We start from the raw sequence: 23,172 nt of genomic DNA, 5'->3' as shown, positions 1-23,172 counted from the left end.
CCGCATTGAAGCAGTCATTTCTGCAAAAGGATTCCCGACCAAGTATTGAGTGCATAACTGTACATGATTATTTGAAGGTTGACGTTTTTTGTATTAAAAACACTTTTCTTTTATTGGTCGGATGAAATATGCTAATTTTGTGAGATAGGAATTTTGGGTTTTCATGAGCTGTATGCCAAAATCATCCGTATTAAGACAATAAAAGACCTGAAATATTTCAGTTAGTGTGCAATGAATCTAAAATATATGAATGTTAAATTTTCATCATGACATTATGGAAAATAATGAACTTTATCACAATATGCTAATATTTTGAGAAGGACCTGTATTTCAGTACTTCCATTCAAAAAGTGAAACTTGTATATTATATTCATTCATTACACACAGACATGTTTAAAATATTCTTTAAATTCGGATGCTTATAACTGACGACTAATGAAAACCCCAAATTCAGTAACTTCAAAAAAAATTTGAATATTGTGAAAAGGTTCAATATTGAAACGCCTGCAAAGGCCTCTAAATGGTCTGTCAGTCTAGTTCTGTAAGCTACACAATCATGGGGAAGACTGCTGACCTGACAGTTGTCCAAAAGACAACCATTGACACCTTGCACAAGGAGGGCAAGTCTCAAAAGGTCATTGGTAAAGAGGCTGGTTGTTCACAGAGCTCTTTGTCCAAACACATTAATAGAGAGTCAAAGGGAAGGAAAAGATGTGGTAGGAAAAAAGTGTACAAGCAATAGGGATAACCACACCCTGAAGAGGATTGTGAAATAAAACCCAGTCAAAAATGTGGGGGAGATTCACAGAGTGGACTGAAGCCGGAGTCAGTGCTTCCAGAACCACCATGCACAGACTTATGCAAGACATGGGTTTCAGCCGTCGCATTCCTTGTGTCAGGCCACTCTTGAACAAGAGACGGCGTCAGAAGCGTCTTGCCTGGGCTAAAGAGAAAAAGGACTGGGCTGCTGCTGAGTGGTCCAAAGTTATGTTCCCTGAGGAAAGTAAATCAAGGTCCCAGAGTCTGCAGGAAGAGAGGAGAGGCACAGAACCCACGTTGCTTGGGGTCCAGTGTAACGTTTCCACAGTCAGTGATGGTTTGTGGTGCCATGTCATCTGCTGGTGTTGGTCCACTGTGTTTTCTGAGGTCCAAGGTCAACACAGCTGTCTACCAGGAAGTTTTAAAGCACTTCATGCTTCCTGCTGCTGACCAACTTTATGGAGATGCTACCAGTACCTGGTTTAAGGACCATGGTATCCCAGTTCTTAATTGGCCAGCAAACCCACCTGACCTTAACCTCATGGAAAAACTATGGGGTATTGTGAAGAGGAAGATGCAATACGCCAGACCCAACAAATCAGAAGAGCTGAAGGCCACTATCAGAGCAACCTGGGCTCTCATAACACCTGAGCTGTGCCACGGACTGATCGACTCCATGCCACGCAGCACTGTTGCAGTAATCTAGACAAAAGGAGCCCCAACTAAGTATTGAGTGCTGTACATGCTCATACATGCTCGTGTTTTGAGATACTGAGTTTGAGGTTTTCATTAATTGTCAGTCCGTGTGTCATGAATGAATATAATATACAAGTTTCACTTTTTGAATAGAATGACTGAAATCTATTTTTTCATGATATTCTAATTTTATGAGCAGCACCTGTATATCATATCTGACCTTTGAACTCCAAATGAACTGAAGGGTGTGACCAGGGAGAAGGACGTCTGGGGTCCCCTCCTGGAGCTGTTGCCCCCGCAGAAGACAACTGAAAGATGGATAGAAAATCTCATCCTAAAAAATAGTGTCCATTTGCATCAGTGTAATTAATTGGGGGCAAATTTACACAACTTTTGAACTGCAGTTGGGGCCACACAGATCTATATCAAGGGTCACAAATGGCCCTCTGGCTGCACTTTGGACACCAATGATTTAAAGTTTTTAATTTACAATTTTATCTTTTACCAGCTATCTCTCATTATCCTGGTGGTCTCTGGGAACCTGTCCTGAATTATCTGCCTCATTAGAAGAGAAAATAATCTCCCTGCTTGTTCTCCCTCCGGATCACGCCCTGATTTTCCAGCCTCTCCTGCCGCAGCGCTGCCGGGATTTGCATACAGGTGTCCTGAGCCTCGTTTGACAGTCAAACCAGGCGGCCGCTCTCTCACTTTCCGCCCTGCGCATCCAGCATCCAGTCGCTGCCAGAGAGGAGCGCAGGGGAGTGCCGACCGATAAACACTCGCACGCCACCTTCGCCTCCTCTTCCTTCGCTGTAGCCGGAGAGAAGCCACTCTGAGCGGATAGTTTCGCCGTTTGAAGCCCGGTCAGCATCCTCCATCCACCGGTCCGGTCCGGCAGGCCTGAAGGTAAGCCTGGCAGCGTCCCTGCATGGAGGCTTTCTGCTTTCCTTTATTATTATCGCGATACATCAGGCTATGATGCTGTGGTTTATTTGAGGCCTCCTCATCCCACAGAGCAGCAGAGATGCATTTATGGAAAACTGGAAAGCATCCCTGCTTTTTTTTGGGGCGGGGGGGGGGATGGGGACAAAATTAAATGATGGAGGCCTTCCAGATGCGGGTGTAAAAATCAGCAGGCGACCTACACAGATCCGTTAAAAAAGATGAAGAGATGATGATGAAGCTCTCAAACAGGGCGAATGAACTGATCCCTGGTTTCCTAAAACTCCTCTTTATCACGACTGAAATATGCCCTGTAATAAGGCGGAATTTATTACAATAATTCAAATGAAAAAACGCAATTAAATGATATGAATTTACTCCACTGCATGTATCTAACAGGGATTATGGTGCTGAGCCTGCTGTATAAATATTTTATAGGTTGAGCCACAAGCCCCTGGAATGTGGCTCTAGAGTAATAACCCATACAGTAACAGAGAAATGGCTCTTTACGAGCACTATGATGAAAGATTACCTCCAGACGTAAAGTAATGCTTGACATATTTGATATTTCTGCAGTATTTTATTTGGTTCCATTTTTATTCTTTATACCCGTGGATCTCAACATTGGAACACCCCTATAGGTTGATGAGCAGCAGGTCTAAAAATGTTCTGCGAAGATCCAATAAAAAAAAAAAAATATATATATATATATTTATTTCTAACATATACACCGCTATCTCCACATTTACCCACCCCTAGTTTTATTCTTTAATTACTTTAATTGCATGCTCATTGTTCTTATCCATTTTGAAGAGTAAGAGGCCTTTGCATCACCTCAAAACCAACAGCCTTAGGGAAACAGGAAGTCAATACTTGTGCCGCAGGTTATTCAGTAAAACAAAAATCATTTAGCATCTAATTGGGGCGCTGAAAACTCATTTTAATACAAACTCACAGTATGTTGTTCTTTTTATTGGGCTCTGCTATCAAAAATGCAGAAACAGACAGATTGTAACTTCATCTGTTTGTTTTTCAGACAGTTATACATTATTTTTTAATAAATAGCTTCTTCTGAGTTCATTTTAACTCAAAGTTCTGCCAGTTATTAAGACTCGGGTCAGCAGAGCAGAGGCCTTAGTACATTTTGACACGTTCCAACCACAAACATTCATTGTGTCTCGATTTCTGCATCAAAACGCCACATAAAAAATAAAAAAAAATCTGAAAAGTGTGTATGTATTATGTAAATATGTATTCAGCCTGCTTTACTCTGATCTCCTGAAATAAAATCCAGCGTAAAGACAGCTGGACTGTGAAAGAGGAAAGATTCTCGGCCCAAATGCAAACCTACCAAGACATGGATGCACCTAAACTGACAGGCAGGGCAACATTAATCAAGGAAGGAGCCAAGAGCACCACGATAACTCTGGAGGAACTGTAGGAATCCACAGCTCAGGTGGAAGAATCTGTTAATGGGACAACTTTAAGTCATGCTCTCCACAGTGGTGGTGGGAGCAGCAACAGGGAAGCTGACCAGAGTTGATGGGGGGAGCTAGACACCGGTGGATGCTGGAGATATATAAAAACAAACCTAAAAACATTAGAGACTGGGCCCAATGATCCTGAACAGACAGCAAGAGCTACAATTTTTATTATTAGTAAGATTAGTAAGATTTAGAAAATCCTTGGGACACTTGCTGCATGGCCCCCGCCCCCTTCTTTCTGCCTGTCTCCTGTCTAAAAACTGTGAATTAAAGCTAATAGTGCCACAAAAAGGTTTGTGGTTGTAATGTGACAAAATGCAGAAAGGTTCAAGGGGTTTCAATAACTTTGTGGGGCAGTGGATGTGTGTGTTTTGAATATTTAAGCATCTACCTGCTATTTAAGGTTTTATTTTGTTGCGTGTGTGGACCACAGCAGCTGCATCATGGCGGAGATAGACGTTCCGCAGATGAAGAGAGAAGTGGAAAGCCTTCAGTATCAGCTGGCGATCAACAGAGAGAAATCCTCCATCACCGTAACAGAGTGAGTGGAGCGTCTGCCGTCCACACACACCACCCTCTTCCTCTCTCCGTCGGGGATTTACTTGCTCATCGTGATGATGGTTTGTCTCTGCAGGCTGGTGAAGTGGATCGAAGGTTGTGTTTGTGAAGATCCGTTTCTGAACCCTGAGCTGATGCGAGCCAACCCCTGGGTGGAAAAGGGCAAGTGTGTGATCCTCTAATGGTCACACACTCACACAATCAATCACAGATGCATATAATCTACAAAAACAAAATAACATGCACTCCCACACAGCCTCGCTGCACTATTTCACTCCCTCTCAAACACATTATTGCTTTGATTTTTATTTATTTGGAGATTCCTGGATGCTATTGCCTGATGTGTGTGTCGGAGTGAGTGTACAACACAGAGCGTCACTTCTTGGGTTCTGCAACGTCCTTCTTATTGTCTCTTTGCACTGTCGATCCAAATAAAGACTGTTTTCAATTAACAGAGCGTGTTGATGTCGATCCATTTGTGCAGGAGGTGCATTATAAAAGCTCTCTGATGTAAACGTTGCGTCTGACGGCGTTGGACATGCCCTCGTTGAACCGGAACCACACATCACTGTTGCCCACAGCCGTTCCCATCGCAAGAACAGCACACTTCTCACCTGCGGGGAGAGGAGACGGATCACTTGAACATCAACTCTAGTCTCCATAACAAAGCAAAGAGACTGTTAGAAATCAGACATTTAACAAGGGCTGCAGGATTTTAGAAAATCGTGTGATGGCGATAATAACGGTAAATATGGCGATGATGATATCGGTTGCAATATTTTCTTCTTCCCTCTCTTTCTCATCTGTGTTTCCATCACTGTGACCTTTAGCAATTTGGGTCGTGTCCTTTGTGAGCATCTGCTGCCATGAGACTCTGTCCAACTGGCTTAATATTACATTAGCATGAAAAATGCAAGTTCACAAAACTTGGAATATATGATATTGTGCAGATTTCCATTTAACCCTAAGGAAATGATCTGTTCGAGTCATTTTCTGCAGTCAGGCTGCTGGAAAAAAAAAAGAAATGTCCCACTCCATGAATTTCAGAGTCCTGCATAATAAAAAGGACAAAATCAAAATGTTTTGTTTCCAGTTTCTAAAATGATTTAAATGTAACCTCTAGAGTAGAAAAAAAAATGGATTCCTTGTTGAATTTTTTTTCTTCTTTTTTTTTGTTTTAAAGGAAACCAAAATGGAAAAACTGAGTAACAAAAACTAAGTACACCCCATGATTCAGTACATTGCTGCACCACTTTTAGTAGCAATAACTATAAGTCACTTTTCACATCGTTGTGGAGGACTTTTGACCTCTTCTTCTTTTCAGTATTGCTTCAGTTAACTGAGGACTGCAGATGTTTCTGCACAGCTCTTTTAGGGTCCCACAACAGCATTTTGATCAGGTTGGGGTCTGGACTTTGACTGGGCCATCCCAGCACCTCAATTCTGTTCTTTTTCAGCCATTCTGTTGAAGATTTGCTGCTGTGCTTGGTATCATTGTCCTGCTGATGACCCTGTCTAGACGAAACTCCAGCTGTTGGACAGATGGACCCACATTTGACTGTAGAACACTTTGGTATACAGAGACGTTCAGGGTTGACATTAATGTTTGCTAGGTGCTCAAGTCCGGTAGCTGCAAAACAACCAGTGACATCATGCTTGGTATTTGGGATGAGGTTCAGTTGCATTTGGTTTTCAACTCATGGTGCAGTGCGTTAGGGTCAAACATGTCAACACTGGTCTCACCTGGCTGAAGGACATTGTTCCAGAAGTCTTATTGTTCATTTAGATCCAATTTTGGAAAAGAAAAGTGATGCTTTAATGTTTCCCTTTGGGGAAAAGAAGCTTTACCCTCATTATTTATTCATTTTTTAACTTTCCTACCTTGATGTTTAGCATTTAACTGAGCCCTGTAAACATATTAGATCATCGGACCTCGATGTGAATTTAATTGGACAGCCACTACAGCAAAGAACAATCAAATCATTTGGAAATGGCCTTATATATGCCTACAGACCACAGAGCAGCAACAGTTGCTTCTTTAAGGTCATTGCTGATTTCTTTCTGCCTTGGCATGTTGTTAACATACACCTGTATGCTCCAGAGCAACAATGTGCCAAAACTCCTGCGTTTATAGAGGTGGTCACGCTTGCTGATGATCAGTTAATCGAGTAATTTAATTACAGGGACCAGATGACCAAAAGCTAATGTCATGATACACAAAATGCTTGAATTGAAAGAGGGTGCAATTCTTTTTTTTTTCTTTTTATATCACATTTTAGTTACAATTAGTTCACTTTCTAAAGGTTTTAAAGAGCTAGGCCACAAAAAGCCTAAAAACAGCTTATGAGTGCAGAAAGTTGGTTAAAGTTCCCCTTTTCTGGGTACATTTTTCTGCAATATAAACGGTATTTTATGGTACCAAGATGTGGTATGTGTCACAAAAAACCCTCAATATATTGAAAAATCATGAACAAAAATAATTACATGTCACATTGTAATAAAATAAAATCTGAGGGTCAAATACTATCGAATGGAAGCTCAAATCAGAGAGCTCCCTGTTTAGTAGTGTACATGGCAGGTTTAATGCAAATCCAATAGGTTTAGTTCCAATTTGTCCTCCTAAGTATTCCTGACTGCTTTGTGTCGTTCATGTTTTTCCAGAGAAAACAGCTGCATCCTGCAGACTTTTAAAGAATAAAACAGGACAATGACAATTATCCAGGAAAGCAAGGAGAACTCCATGTCCTTGGAGGGCACCAGCATATAAAATGTACTCCAACTGAGCGTTCAGTAATCAGCAAGGGCAGCAGGACACTCCGGATTTGGAGCAGCGGCTATTTTAGTTCAGAGAATCCGGCTCTTGTCCCTGCTTTGACCTACAAACAGCTCTAGCTTTGCTTTTCCACCCTAATTACCCTGCTGATCGATTGTTTTCAGGGACGTTCGCAGGTTTAATTGGTGCTCTTTTAATCGCCCAAACCACGCGGTGCTGAATCTGGGCTTCGTGTGTTCAGCAAAGAGTACAATGTAATCTGTAATCCATATAATAAATCACATTAGGTGGATTTTATTTTTGGATGTGCATATTTCAAAAATGTGTCTTAGGGCGCAGTGAAAAATGTACTTAAATATTGTTCATTTGTCGAGTTTACAGCCTACGACATGAGCATTAAATTAGAACCATGACATAACACACATCCTTTATCAGCTTTGATTTGTGTAGGCCTGATGTGACACATTAACATCCCCCCAGGGCTTGAATAAATGAAGCCACACCGATGTGACTTTGCACACATCGTCTACAGTACCTGAGTCTGAGGACGACTGTGGCCCCTGAGGTTTGGGGGCGACCACTCGACCGAAGAAATCCACCTCCGGCTGCAAAACACAAGCAAAGAGCGAGGAAGGGGTTAAAGTTAGGTAAGAAGAAATTAAAACAGGTCGCTATCAGTGAACATTTACGCACGCCACCATTTTTATTAGCCTAATTTCACCATCAGGGACTGTAATCCCAGTGGCTCTTCATTATCCTCATTTCTGCCCCCTAGAGGCTCAGCCACGTCATTATTCAACCATAAAAAATACAGGATCTGATTTCAGTGCAGCAGTTGGCCTCTGCAGCCATGATTCTCAACAAAAAATGCTGCAGGTTCCCAATGTTTTCAGCTCTATAGGTGAAGCAGCAGAGTTCTGCATTCTGTACATTGATCAGGTTTTTTTCTTTTCAGCATGTTGTACAAATCATTTGCATCTGGACCAACTTCGATCAGCTCTGTTTCAACATTTACAGCACTACTTGTCAAATCAGGATTATATTGAACAAAACTGAACACTGATTCTTTAAAGTTTGTGAACTCTGCCACTTTTATACAGAGTCAAAATGCTGTGTTGCTGTGATCACCATTTAAACCAGACCCAGTTTAAAACTGAGAAATCAGCTGATGACCAGAACTGATCCATCTTGATCGGCCCAGATCGGAGATCTGATTTTCTAATCCGTGAATGAACCATGCTTAATCTCTGCCAGCTCAGTTGATGAAACACTGTTCAGCGACCCACAAGTAGAGCTCAGAAAACCTGAACTCATTTTATAAAGTGAAACTCATATTATATAGATTCATTACATATTCAGTAAAGCATTTTAAGCTTTTGTCGTTGATTTTTATGGCTTACAAATAATGAAAACCAAAAATTCAGTGTCTCAGAAAATGTGAATACTGTGAAAAGGTTAAATACTATATTCACAGAAAGTTGAGTGGAAGGAAAAAAGTGTGGAAACTCAGAAAACTCCACTCAGACCTGAAAGAGGAAGAAAGCAATTTTCACACGTGGAGACTTAAACCATAGCTGTTGATTCTGCCACAATATAAACTCCACAGAAAGGTGCAACTGTAAGAAGGTATAGGAGGTTTTCACCAACGCATACTTCCTGCTTTCTCACTGATTAAGCAATAGCATATGAGAGGAAACAGACTTAAAATCTGTTAATGATCCTCATGGTTGTGTTTAATGTCATCTCACAATGCAAATGATTTAACCCGGTTCTGACCACAATAATATATAGTTCACCTGGATCCATTTTGATTTTACCGCTTCAGAATTATCAATAAAAAAAAAGAGCAGTGAGTGGTTCTGCCCAGTCCGCCCTGGTTCCGACACCAAGAGGAGTGATTTTTATCAACAAACTAAACATATTTAAAAAAAATTTAATATTCATTGATGCTCCCATGGAACCAGCAGAGGAGAAAATAGTAAAAGTAACAATTCTAGCAATACTGTCATCATTAAATGGAATTTGTCACGACAATAATGGTGTGAAAAATGACCATCCCTAGTCCTACTTCCCTAGCAGGGAGGGGGCAGAGAACCACTCTGATTCTTGGAAAAGGTTCCCGCTCTCCAAGGCCTTGATAATAATAGCAATCAATCCCTCCTCTCTCATTAATAACCAACATAATGTGTGACTAAAACACAGAAACGCCCAGAACAAACTTTATTAGAATAAAGTTCTGTTTTCACATGAAGCTGTTTGCTTTCTGAACCTCAGCTGCCAGATAATCTCCAACTATCTGCAAATCAACACATATTTCCTGAAAACAAGACATCGCGTGTTTTTGTGCGTCTCACCCTGGTCTCCACTGTGGTCTGTTTCACAATGTTCTCCAACCTCTGCTGATGGTTCCGGGTCCGTTTCGGGCCAGCGCTCTTTATTTCTTCCTTTTTCTGTGCAGCACATCACAAATACTGTTCAATACAGTTAAGAGTTTTGTTCTGATTAAACGAGCTTTGGCATCTCACCGCTACAGGGTTCCTCTGCAACATCATCTGCTCAGCTCTCCTCATCTTCTCCTGCTCCATCTCTCTGCTGATGGTCTGTTTGGCCTGATACGTCAGCTGCCGACGCGGCGGCAAGCCAGAAAACCTCGCCACGTCCTCGACACGCCTGCACACACAAGAAACAAACCTTAAAACATAACACACAGGTCTTATCTGCAGATTTCATAAATCATCAAACAAAACGCTCAAAATGGCTTCCAATTTTTATAGGCTGGTATGGGGCTATACCACTTGTTTGGCATCTAGACTAAAACACGTCTTTTCCTATTTTATCTAAAACTCCAGGATTGTAAGGGCTTGTAAATAAGCAGCCATCACTAAATGTAGATACTTTAAAGCATATCTTGTAAACATTGGTCCCTTTATTCTGTTTGTACAAGAAAAGCAGCAAAAATGGTGGAGAAATTAAACCTTTTTGGATTTTTTGCATGAGGGTGCATTCAGTTTGTGAGTCAAAACCTAAAATACCGATGAGTAAAATGTTAAAACATAAATAAAAACATCTCTACTATTATTTATTGTTATTTGATGTTACTTTTACATACTTATCCAGATCTGGAGCATGATAAAAGCAAAAAATTCCAGACTTTTCCGGGCTGTGTAGGAACCCCGTTTCAGGCAGTTTGTGAAAAACCAAAATACTGATGGATAAAATGTTGAAATCAATCAGTGTGCCATGTGGCAAATAAAAGAAAAATACATGTCAAGTTAAGATAAATCAATACAAAACTACTGTCAGCATTAGCAGACATTTTTCCTTTGGAAAACGGAAGAAGGAATAATGTTAGAAAAATCATTTTTCCATGCTCAACATTTTTTCCACCCTTATCCAGACGTAAAAAGTGATAAAAGCTCATTTTAGATTTGTCCAAACTGTATAGGAACCCAGAAACTAAGAACTTTATCTACATTTTTTTTAGGGATGCGCTGATATGAAAATCTGGGCTGATATTTACATCCAATATTAATATTGCTGTTATGACTGATAACCGATATTTACCAATATTTTGTATACATTTCCCAATGTGAAAAATCAGCCCAGTTTTTACTTATGAGACGGATACCAACGTGTTTCCAAAAAATTGGCCGATACATTGTGCATCCCTTATTTTCTTTTTAGATACATCTATTTATATCAGTTCTCTGATGATTAGGTAAAAAAAACAGGAAAAGGTTACTGCACATAGAGGAGTGAGTTAACAGATAGGTGCCTGAATGCAAAAAAACATGTTGAGGGTTTAAAGGTTTTGTGGTGCCGACAGCGTCTAAAATTAGTCTTATAATTACCAGAATCCGACATACAGATCCAGAAATAGCAGTCCAATTAAATATTCCCACTTGTACCAAACATGTAGGCTGTCTGTGATGTTAGGCTCCAATTTCCAAACTGGCCTCCTCCACCTTTTTCCCTGCATCAGTCAGAGAGTGGTGTTGTGGTGTGCCAGCGAGGGCAGGTACAGGAAGGTGTAGATCAGGAGCAGCAGTAGCAGAGCTAAAACCAGCGGCAGGCACCAGTCATTGGTGACCAGCACCTCGTCACAGCGAGCCTGCAGGAAGGAGCTGTCCTGGACGCCTGGCTGCTCGTCAGCCTGCTCCGGCATGCCTGAGGAATCCCAGTCTGTCAAACTTCCCGTCCCAGATCAATGAAATAAGGATTCAAAAGTAAATAAAGGTCCTAAAGGTGAACACAAAGTCCAGATCCGACACTATTCGAACACATTTCTGCTCTTTAAATGTTTAATTCCTCCATATTTCTGCTGAGTCCAGCTGTTAGTCAATCCGACTCCACCCCAGCAGCAAGGCTTTGCTGTTTGCTACTCAACCATCACACACACACACACACCCCCTCCAGGTAATAAGGGGATTATTCTCTAAGCTGTTGTGCAGAGAAACCACCGTGTGGACAAGAGCAATGATCTTCAACACCACAAAAGGACACACACAGGAGCCTTAGCGCGTTTCCCTCCCCACCGAGCGGCGGATGGCGGGTTGTATGGCGGGTTGTGTGCGTGAACTCACGGCTCCAGGACGTAGGTGTACTGCCCCTCAGGTGTGCGGTCCTGCCTGTAAGAAAGGTTGTAGGCCAGCATGGTGTCGATCAGCTCGCGCATCTGGTCCTTCTCTCTGCTGCTAAACAGCTGCGGATTCACCTGGAAGAAACCAAGGCGGCAGTTTCAGCAGATGTATAGTATAATAGTGATCTAACACATGTTAAAATGCAACGTTTTTCAGGTATTGAAAAAAAGAGATGATCAATCATTCTTCTATCTTCAATGTGACCCATGTTCTGTACAACTCATCTAAAAATAAGTTTAAAAATGTATTTGTCACAAGAGAAAATTGGGTCTTTGTTTGCAGAAAGGCGGACTTTGCCGCAGTCTGTTATGGAAAAGAAAGAGCTGAGCTGAAAAGCTCTCGATTTACCGGTCCGGCGATCTCAGCAACACTTTAAATTGTACCGGGTATATGCCCCATTAAAGGTGGAAAAAAGTTCTGAAATGATTTATACTGGACCCATCTCTAAAATACGACATTTTAACAAGGGTATGTACTACAATGTTTCCATGTTGGGTACGAATACAACAAATTATTTTAACCTACAGGTCGTAGTTTTGGACAAATGATGTCAAGGAGCAGCGTGAGGATATCAAGAGTCAGGCTGAGCTGGCCGATCCTTGATCTGATGCTTGCCGGGATGTCGGCCAACATGGTGGACAAAGCGTTCCTGCTGCTGAGGAGATGAGTGGAGGCCTGCAGAAGACACCAGCCCAGCATGAGATCTTCAGTGTTTCTATTAAAAAACATCCTAACTAACTCTTTGCTCCTTTTTGATTAAACTTCTCAGATTCATGCGGAAGACTGGTACCTCGTGGTGGCTGTGGGGATAGCTGATGCGGGGCACATGCGGGTGGGCAAACAGGAAGTGAAACGCCACGGACAGGAAGGGCAGGTATTTCATCAGAGAGAAGTTCTGTCCATGCAGAATCGCTTGGTTCAGCCTGTCAGAGAACGTCAGCCAATCCAGAGCCTCACACACGGCCTGCAGGTTGGGGTCCCTCACGCGCATGGACAAATAATTATCATAGAGGCCCTGAAGAAAAGAAGACAATTATTTTTAGGCGACTTCCCTGCAGAAACTGAAGGAAAAAAGCTGTGGTGTAGTTGGATTGGCTTATTACCAGAGACACCTTTTCATATTCTCCACTTGATGAAGCGAGGTGCAGAATGTGCTGGAACCTCTGAAACCCACTTCCTGAACCAGGTGCCTCTTCAAAGCCTGCCCCGATACGTTTTCTGATAAACACAAATCATCTTCACTCAATCAGTTGATGTGAAAAACTGGATCTAAGGAGGCAGACAATTAAAAACTACATTTCCTGCTCTTTACTCATCTGTAAACTTGTTAAGTTTCTATTTTGGGTCGAAGACTACCATTTATTCCCTGACTGCTTGTTGTGCCTCAACACCAACAGGCCAAACCACAAGATGGGAACATTTCCCAACATTTGCTAAAACACACAGAGTAATAAAAAATAAAAAAAAACATTTCACAACAAAATCTGACATTTTATGTTCAAATATCAACAATGAAGGGTATTAATTCCCTTATTTTTAATGTATAGTAACATTAAAACTTGATTAAGTATCGAATATGAAACCAACTGTCAGTCAAGTTCTTTTTTCTTTTAAGTTTTGGTCGGAGCTCAGTTTGGTGGAGAAAAGCTGCAGCAGCGGAGACATCTTAAAGTCTTCCTGGGATGTTTTGACCTAAATGTTTCACAGATTTCCAGATCTCATCCAGTCTCTGTCACTATTTGAGAACCAAAAGGGCAGAATTAAACTTAAAACAAGACTGACATTTATTTTCTGTCTTTAACAAAGATAACAAAGACAAAAACAAGGCAGTGGCCAAAACCATCAGATTGTGGGTCAAAAGGTCCGTGTACTTTTGTGTTCGTTCATTATTCAATTTTTGGAAGTGAAATCAAATTCTGGAAAAGGTGTCAGTTTGGATTTCTGATTCGTATGAATCATCAGAATACCTAATTTGAAGAATGAAAGAATGAAACCGTTTCAGACAAGCTTTTATTGCAAATAAATTAAAAAGACATCTACAAATACAGGTTCTCCCTGCAAGCACTTTATTATATTTGGCACAGTAGAAATGGGCCCACCGACCGCACAGGTCACACTGCACCTGAAATGATAAAGTGACAGATACTGATTAATCAATTCTCAAAAATATAGACATGTAGTGTAATTACAAGCACAAAATAGTCCGCAAAATAGACTGTGTTTGTCGTGACTCACGCTGCACAATGGGAGTATTTTGTGATTTGCATAACAGTAGCGACATTACAGACGTCAAACTGAAGTCATTTACAAATATGTTACAAGCTCACTGTCATGTAAACTTAAAACAAGAAGTAAAACATAAAATAAATTAAATAAGACTTACCGTAACCTTCGACGAAACGAAACTTCCACAGGTAGGACGTCTCGATAAGAGGTCTTTCAGGTAAGTGACCTGTGACGTATCATCGGTGTGACCATTGCTACGAGGTAAGTTGCAATGGCTGCTCTCCAAGCCTGCATCGTTCCCCTGAAATAATCTGTCCCCCTTCTATCTGTATATTGTGACTCCAGGAGGCGCTGTTGCTTCACATGGGCCGTGTGGTTGCCTCAGCAGATTCTCCTCACCAGTCTGCTGTCCACTAACCCTGACCTCACAGGACTCGTACCTGTGGTGAAATCCATGTAGCGTCCATAGTCTAACACCGGTGCTGTGTGACCAGGGGAACACATTGTTTCAGGGATTTCTCATTATTCGTTTTTTCTCGTATTATTTTGAAACAGAAAAAAAAAAAAAAAAAACAACAAACAAACCATACACGTTTTTTTAAAGCAAAATAAACCTATTCTGTTTTTTTCTTTAATTCATACGAATCAGAAAAACCAAAACTGACACCTTTTACAGATTTTGATTTCACTTCCAAAAACCAAATAAGAAATAAACCCAAAAGTACACGGACCTCAAAACAAGGTGTTTTAAAAACTAAAATCACAAAAGTCTTTACTTGCTCAACAATAAACTAAGGATGCAATATTTCAATTAAACAAGTCAAAACAGTCAGATTATTTTCTAGGAAAATGGTGTAAAAATCATCACAGATACAAAATTTCAAAAGATTTGGGTTTTGCACGTTTGCCTTAAAAAAAGAAGGCATCCAGTTTGCTTTAGGCTCTTGTTAGTCTATAAGAACTTTTCTTTGAAAACGCTTGTCGTATTTAGTCAAAGTTGATGAATGAATTGAAAGCATATTTGGGTGAACCAAAGTCTGCTTTTGAGTAGAAGTCACTGGATAGATTTCGTAATGTTTACTATGAAATAAAAAAATATATATACATATTTTGACATAAGATTTTTATTTGTCTGTAATAAATTTGCCCTAATTAAAAATAAAAAGTCTCCATCTGCATCAACCATTTGAACTGGCACAAAACCAGTCCATGGGCCCCAAATGGGCCCCAAGCCGCACTTTAGACACCCCTGACCTACAGGGTTTCTGCACGTTTTTCATTACAAAATGTCCTACTTTTCCAAACTAAAATTTGTCAGAGTTTATAAATACAGAAGCTCACTCTGAATTGTGTGGCAAATATTTTTACAACCGTCAGGCTTTGAATATAGAACCTGCAAAGAAAAACCCCAATGTGAAAGAAGAGCAAGAGAGGGGTGTAAGCAGGTGGAGGGGTGGATGTTTTAGACAAATGGAGGGGAAATGACGTCAGGGGGAAACCAAGTTTTCTCCATACTGACAGGTTCCTGTGGTTTTTCCTGTCTATGATCATTTCAACCAACCAAAACTCTTAGTTCTGATTTGATGATTTCTGCTAAAAACATTATTCTCTGAGAAGATTGCAGGCTCTTCTGTAGGTTCTCTACTAGACTTCAGCACTTTAAAAGCTAACAAGTCCACAGTTATCTGTCAATAACACCACTGGCAGTACAGACAGTTTACCGTTTTGTACGTGGCAACTGGAAGATCTCCTGCCACACATAGAACAAGCCTTTGTTCTGGTCCTTCTGCCCAACAGAGACGCTCTGAATGGTTCTAGAGTCCAGCTGCTTCAAGCCACGACCATGCAGGAACTGCCCAGACAAAAGGAAATACCCTGACTAAATATGGCGCAATGAAATGCAGCACAGGTAGAGGTTTCTTCAGAGAACAGGCGGGCACCTGTAGAGTGTTGATGCAGGAACGGATGTCATTATCCGTCTTCTCACACAAGGACATCAGAGCACCCGTGTCTGCTTTCAGGCCCTGCTGGCTGGAGATCTGAGACGGGAAACAAAAGACACCAAATGAAGACGAAATGACAGTTTGACCTTTGAAACCTGCGTCCTGATGTCAGTGTGTGTTTAGATCATTAAATACTGACCTCTGCCAATCTCTGAGTGAGGCGGGAAGGTTGAGTTTGAGGGAAAACCAGAAGGAAAGCTTGTTGCCTGAGAGGTCTGAGAGCGGGAACATAACTAAAAGAAAGAAAAGAAATGTAGATTTTGTTTTTTAGATCTAACCTGAAGCGTACAAAAATATGCAAGATTCATCACAGTCATTATTCATTAAGCAAAGATAAAGCCAAAATAATGTACGTGAAAAACTAAGTACACCCCATGATTCAGTGGGTTGCCGACTTCCCTTTAACCTGTTAAGGCCAAGGGGTTTTAGTGCAATTTCCGCCTGAAATTACACACCTTAAATAAATCAAGTATAGCTTCACATAAGTCCTACATGCAAACTTTTGATACCTGTGTAAAGGTAAGACATAAAAGAATATTTTTCCAGTGGAACCACTATTGTACCTGTTACTATGTCTGATTTCTTTGTGATTAAACAAAGAACAAAATTAAATTTTTTGAGCCTCACCAAACATTTTTTTTAAACGAACATTGCAAAACACTATGGAAATCCTTTGGAATTCCTAGAACACCCAGGTTGCATTCATCAACATCTTCACTATAACTGCATCAAATTTGGACTGAATAAGTTGAATTATATATGTTACACAAAAGTTCTGGAAGGCAATGTGCCAGGCGGAAATGGAAGTTAGGCAAGGGGTGCCAAATCTGTGTTTTTCACCTCATAAAAAGGAAATAAAAGGCATTCTGGTCAAATAAAAGTGCTGATTCTCATTGTAGGAGTCCTTTATTTTCTGCATATGACATAGCCTTTGCCCATGACATTTACCCTGTGTATCATCACAATGTACAGTTGCAGTTTAACTGGAAGCGAACGGAGTAGCGCGCCAGCTAGCAGCCGGTGGACAGCAACCAGCAGACTGTAACGTGCAACCAAATTACGTCACCAGAGAAGGTGCTAGAAAGACAAGTTATACCTTGTTAGACAGGTGAGTGTCTCTAGTTTGTTATGATATGAGACATGTGGGGGTGCTGCAAAGAGAAAGGTGCTTTTTGTACCGTTTTGTTTACAGAGTTAGGAACGTCTGAGGGACCTTACAATGGGCCTGTGTCTAAGTTGCTGTAAAACTAAAAGGTATTTGTGCAAAACTCATTTGGAGAATTTTTTTGTGAAGATTAAAGCCTTCTCTTGCGATATATTAAAGAAAAAAAAATCTGTGGAGTTTACATAGTTTTACAGACTGCCAAAAAGGGGCGTGGGCAGCAATATCTTTAAATATATGTTTTCTCACATTGTGGGGGAATTTTGGCTTTCTTCGCAACATTGGTTCAGTTCACTGGGTTTGGTACACGTTTATTCTGCACAGCATCAGGTTCAGGTCTGGACTTTGACTGGGCCATAACAGCAAATTGATTACTTTCTTTTCCATACATTCTGTTGCAGACTGATGGGATTGGATCATTTGGTCCTGACCGTGACCCAGTTTGTGGCAAACATCAAGTGTCGGGAGGTGGGACTCACATTTTACTCTGGAATATGTTTCTATAAAGGAGGGGTTCACAGCCGAGTCAATGACTGCAGGGTAGCCAGGTGGCTGCAAAACAAGCCCTAATCATCACCCCTCCACCACCGTGCTGAACAGCTGGGATGAGGGGTTTGTATGCTGTGGGACAATGTTACAAATCTAGAAGCATAATTTGCTGTTATAGGTCATTGTTTATCTTACAGGTCGTTACAGATGCAGATGATTGGACGAAGCAGTATAGACTCCTTCTTCTTTTTCTTCTTAGCCGTGTCTGTCCCAGCCTCCCCACCGTGTCCATCTTTCTTGGTCAGCACCGACAACAGTATGTTGATGGCGGCCTGAGGAAGAAGGAAACATGTAAAACTGCTCGGAGTCACCCAGCATCTCATTTATGGTTTACTGCAGCCTCCTGAAGTTACCGCGGGTGCTCCATCGATCTCGTCAATAATCAGGCAGTTCGGCCTCTCGTTGGATCCTAAAACCGATTTCATCTGAGTCGCCGTGTCAATGCGTTTCTGGAAGACTTCAGCGCTGCGATCATCACTGCAGAAACAAACTAACTATGATCAGGGCAGAACGTCTCGTTTAAGTCCTTTAATGTTCAGCTTTGATTGCTGGAGGTCTGACCTGGCGTTGATTTCCACCACATTGTACCCAGCATGCTTTGCTATGACATGAGCCAAGGTGGTCTTCCCTAAACCAGGAGGACCCGACAGTAGCGCCACCTAGAGAGAAACACGAATGTGTCATGTTCTAAGTTCACTTGATGGAAAGCGTGTTGATGGCTCAGCTGCTCTACCTTGTATTTGGGTCGTTTGTACTGGTCCAGTTCAGCCTCAAGTATCTCCTCAGTCATCTCAACTTTGCTCTTGAAGCGGTTTTGATTCTGTCCTCCCTGATTGGGTTTGAATGAATTCTGATGGGCTGCCTGTCTGTCAGAGCGAGCGGGACGGGACTTCCTCTCTCTTCCGAACACCACAGTGTCCCAGAGCTTCAGCCACTTCAGCAGACATCGGTTAGTGAACTGCGAGGAAAGAACAAACATGAGCTCCTGAATCGTGGGACGGGAATGTTCAGAATCGATCACGTAAAACAGAGATCTCTTACATCGTCACTGAGGAGCTCCGTGTAGTGACGCGGTGAAAACCTGTCCACCCACAGCCGAGATGCTCGTCCCTCTGCCTCTTCAGGATCCTCGTTCTCCTGGTTCTCTGGGTTTTCAGACTCGGCAAACACATCGTTCACACTGCTGCAGTGGGAACCAGTCAGAACAGCAGTTGTTAACAGAAGTTGTGACATCCATCTCTTTTCTCTGTGTGCTTATGCGAGAGAAAGAGGTTTGTTACCTGACCAGCAGCTCAGTAAGACGCTGTGATTCCTCAACAACCTGCTGGTGGCGCTGCAGGATAAAAAAAAAACTGTTGTATACTGTCTTGTTCTGCATTTATTGGAACAACCTGAAATTTGGAATATCTTCAGGTCTATTTGAAGGTAAACTTAAGTCACCAAAATGCATGTGTACAGTGGATCTAAAAACGGCACACACCCCTGATAACATGTCATGGTTTTGGATGTGGAAAAAATGTATTCTTGAGAAATCATTCAAAAACATTTTCCACCGTTATTGTGACGTAGTTAATGTACAAATCAGCTGCAAAACAATCTGAAAAACGTTCTTTTAATCAAAAAAATGTAATAACCTGGTTATTTAGGTGCGAATGGTAAAGAAGCTTTTCAAAATCGACAAAAAGCCCTGTTCCAGCTTCAAAAAGGCCACCACACAGCATGATGCTGCCGTCACCATGCTTCGCTGCATATAGTCTTCGTTTGGTAATGTGCTGTGTTGATTTTAACCCAAGCGTAACTTTTGGAATTGTGGCCGAAAGTTCAAATAAGCCCGTCTCTGTTACGTCCACTGACCTCTAGGGGCTCTTTTACTAGAGCAGTCTTTTTCTCTTTTGTTTATTTGCAAGCCTGCCACCATGTTGTCAAACAGCTGATGTCACTTCCTCCTCATCAGTGGGCTTTAGTTACCTTTGTTGCAGTGATCTCTGTGTTTGGGATTTCCTGTGTAAATTACCATTGTGTACTCAGTTACTCTGTGGTTAAAACCTTGTTTTGACAAAGTGTTTTATCCAAGTTATTTTGTATTAGATGGGAAGTTTGGCTTGGTATCTCAGCCAGGAAGCTCAGGCATTGTACTTTTATTCTGAGAGATAAAAATTGTTTTCTTTTGAGACAGAATGGGGTATTTATTTATTGTTTTGGCCTTGGAAACCCTGAAGGTAATTTGCTTCCTTTTGTTTGTTAGGTTTTGAGTAAAATCCTAGCTGTTGTGAAAATAAAACCTTTTTAGACTTTTATTTTGAGTAGTTCTGAGTTTTCGGTTGCTAGATTTGTTTTATACATTTTGTGCTACACCCTGAGTCTCCTAGACTTTGTTCAATGGGGTTTCTACATTTACTCACAACCTGCAATATGAACCAAATTCCAGACTTTCCAAACTGTATGACAACCCAAAGTAAAATTTGTGGGAAACTGTCCCCCATGGACTGTGGCTTTACTGTAACAATCCACTGGGAGTGCCTAATTTCTGTATGTCCCAGACAAATCCCCATGCCTTGTTAACATATAGTGGCAGTTGTAATCACTCACCCTCTCTGCCTCCTGTTCTCTCAGAGCTCTTATTGGCAACGCGAGTAGTCCCAGTCCACCATCGGAGTTCGGTACTATTCTTGACTCCACAGTCTGGAGAGTCAGAGGAAAATAGTGAGAAGCACACATATCCAGCCAGGAAAAGCTGTCAGACTCTGAAAGGCCTGGGCTTACGTTAAGTATGCAGGGTAAATGATGTGTCAGTTACCTTTATATCCATCTCTTCCTTCTGTCTGAGGTAGACCCGATTCCCCGATGAATCTGTCACACTGATAAACTCTCCCTCCAAAGGTGGCCGCTTCAGCACACGTGTGGACGCTGGGGTTGGCGTGACAGGTCGCCTCGGTGTCTCTGGGATTTCCGCAAAGCCACTGATATCCAACATAGCAGGAGTAGACCTGCAACACAAACCGATCCTTTTTCCATCTCTTTTTAGACATGCAGCAGTTTCTAGTTTCTGGTGAACTTTTATTAAAAATAATGATGACTGTTAATTCAAACCTTCCCAATGTAAATTCTGCTACCTGAAGGTTTTCGACGGCTCGTAGTGCTCAGGAGAAGACGGAGGCGTGATGTCATCACGCTGTGGCGGGACATTCCTCTCCTGGGTTTGTGATCTGTTGAAAAGCCGCTTAACCACACCCGCATCGTTCTTCTGTCGTTTTGCCTTTGGAGCTGAAAGGTTTTAAGTTTAAATCACATGGTAGCAATAATAAACACACGGACAAAACTGAAATATTAACGGATTAACTTACTGACGGGCTGATCACCCAGAAGGTGCTGTATGTCGGAAACGTCATCTCCCTGAGCCCGTTTAGGACGCTTGGCCGGCTGGGAGGTTTCCTCTGGAAGGTTAAATTATAATCTGTGATGTTCTTGTCTCTTTGGTGGATATTGCTTTAAAATCTCCTCAGCTTCAACAGACTCAGACTATAAACACATCTCAACCACAAGCACTTTACCTGGAACAAACTGTTCAGATTAAAAGCCAATGTGTTTTACAGATTTGTTTTCCCAAATCGGGTCAAATCTTTAGGATCTCCTTCCACTCGCTTCTCCTGATAGCTGCTGAAATCTTTGGCCTGTTTCCCCTGACAGAACTGGTGTAACCGAGTCAGGTTTTCAGCACTGCCTTCAAATTTTCCATGGGCTTGCAATTATGATAGCCACTCCAAAACTTTGTTGTTAATGTTCTTAAGGCTGTATGATCAAGGTTATAGGCAAAGCAGGTTGTGCCCAAGTTATAACGTCCAGCTGATGTCCTCAGATATTGCTTCAAAATTTAAACACAGTGTTCTTTCTTCATAATGCTATTTTGTGAAGTGCACCAGTCCCTCCAGCAGCAGAACCCACATCAGCAAAGTCTCTTGCTGTTGTTCTGGAGTTTAGACACATATTTAACACCAAAACAACTTCATTTATGGGGCATAGAACCCGTCTTCTACTGAATGGTATGATTGAGGGTAATTATTTAGCAAATGAACGCGGCACCCTCAGGCATATGGAAATTGTACCTAGGGATTAATCAAACTTGTAGAGGTTCACAAATCCCTTTCAGATATCCTGTCTGATTTCTTTTGATTTCCCAAGATGTCACACAAGCAATGTGCTTGAGTTGTTGTCCCAACATATAAATCTGTACACATGCCTCCATTTAATTCAAAGGTGCTACACTAATCAGAAACTTAAAACGCCATGACACTATGATCTGGGCTTTACCAAAGGGTTTAAAGGCTCAGTAATCTTAGTGCATGTACATCTATAACTTTTAAGTAACAGTTTTCTAAAAACAAAACTTCCCCTCTGTTATTCTGGTGTTTAGCAAACGGAATAATTTGACCTAAAACGTGAAAGATCAGTCTGATTTACTGTAAGACAGTGAGAAACAAACATGTTTTTGTGTCTTTTTCAACAGTGTAAATATCTGGTTTCAACTTCAAGTTCTGTGTGGTTTGGTCTGGTCCAAACAAAGTCTTAATAACAAAGAATCAGTTTCACAGAAACACGGAATAGATTAAACATGCAAAAACAGTGGCAAAAGGTTTACCTACGTAAAAAGTCTAAAAATGCATAACTACAACTTCTTCCATTTTACAGGAAGCACACATAAAACAAATCTTTCACTCAATAAACTTTACCAGATGAAGCTACAAGTTTCCAGGTGAACCCGATGAACATATGGGTTAAACCTACTTGCTAAACGAGAAAAGCAATCCCCGAAGCTGTCATTTAACGCTGGTTGTATAGTTTATGGACTCACCCTCCATCTCTGCTAACACTTCGAGCTCATCAGCAAACTGCTCCTCGAACTGGTCCTCAATCCCAAACAGCTCGTCGTATTCATCCATTTTTATATCGCGTTAGCTGAAAAGTGCAACCAGAAAAGACAACGGCTGCTTTATCCAGCCCCTCAAAAACTAAGAAAACGTTTTACATTCAGCTTCGGTGGCAGCTCCTTTAACAGAGGAAGGTTCGCGGTCATTTTTGTTGTGATGTTTTACATCCGGGTAATTTGAGTAACCTGCCACCTGATTGGCTATCTCACTTTCTTCTATTTCCTGTCAACAAATGCGGAACAAATGCTTTGAAAGAAGCTTTCCTAAAGTTTTATTAATTTCTTTTTAATTTATTAATTTCTTTTCGTTTTATTGCTTCTGTCTTTTATTTTATTTTAAGTCGTATTTGTCCACTGATTTGTTGTTCGAACTGTAATGAGTATAGTACGTTTTAACAAGCTGTTGTTTTGAATGTCTATTTAAAACAGGTCGATTTTAAAAAAGTGACCTAGTGT

General features: G+C 41.2%; 2 protein-coding genes across 2 annotated transcripts; one reads left to right on the top strand and one right to left on the bottom strand.

The window, feature by feature from the left end:
• The first annotated feature begins 2,044 nt into the window (after nucleotides 1-2,044).
• Nucleotides 2,045-4,891, top strand: gng13a (guanine nucleotide binding protein (G protein), gamma 13a). The gene is made up of 3 exons (XM_047366815.1): nucleotides 2,045-2,361; nucleotides 4,315-4,422; nucleotides 4,516-4,891. The coding sequence occupies exons 2-3, from the start codon at nucleotides 4,325-4,327 to the stop codon at nucleotides 4,619-4,621; spliced, it is 204 nt and encodes a 67-aa protein (XP_047222771.1). The 5' UTR covers nucleotides 2,045-2,361; nucleotides 4,315-4,324; the 3' UTR covers nucleotides 4,622-4,891.
• On the bottom strand, nucleotides 4,730-22,876 carry chtf18 (CTF18, chromosome transmission fidelity factor 18 homolog (S. cerevisiae)). Its single transcript, XM_047366814.1, has 22 exons — nucleotides 22,642-22,876; nucleotides 21,137-21,226; nucleotides 20,906-21,056; nucleotides 20,590-20,779; nucleotides 20,382-20,474; nucleotides 19,073-19,125; nucleotides 18,834-18,975; nucleotides 18,526-18,750; nucleotides 18,354-18,451; nucleotides 18,146-18,269; nucleotides 17,928-18,064; nucleotides 16,221-16,314; nucleotides 16,019-16,117; nucleotides 15,800-15,930; nucleotides 12,956-13,070; nucleotides 12,643-12,867; nucleotides 12,378-12,527; nucleotides 11,796-11,926; nucleotides 9,738-9,882; nucleotides 9,567-9,662; nucleotides 7,748-7,817; nucleotides 4,730-5,053 (listed from the first exon to the last, which is right to left on the bottom strand). Exons 1-22 carry the CDS (start codon nucleotides 22,727-22,729, stop codon nucleotides 4,932-4,934), a joined length of 2,769 nt encoding a protein of 922 aa, XP_047222770.1. The 5' UTR covers nucleotides 22,730-22,876; the 3' UTR covers nucleotides 4,730-4,931.
• Nucleotides 22,877-23,172: the final 296 nt, after the last annotated feature.

The sequence above is a fragment of the Girardinichthys multiradiatus genome, chromosome 5 (assembly GCF_021462225.1).
Source record: "Girardinichthys multiradiatus isolate DD_20200921_A chromosome 5, DD_fGirMul_XY1, whole genome shotgun sequence".
NCBI classification, from domain to species: Eukaryota; Metazoa; Chordata; class Actinopteri; order Cyprinodontiformes; family Goodeidae; genus Girardinichthys; species Girardinichthys multiradiatus.
Note: the sequence above shows the minus strand (reverse complement) of the source record. Positions and strands in the feature narration are given on the sequence as shown.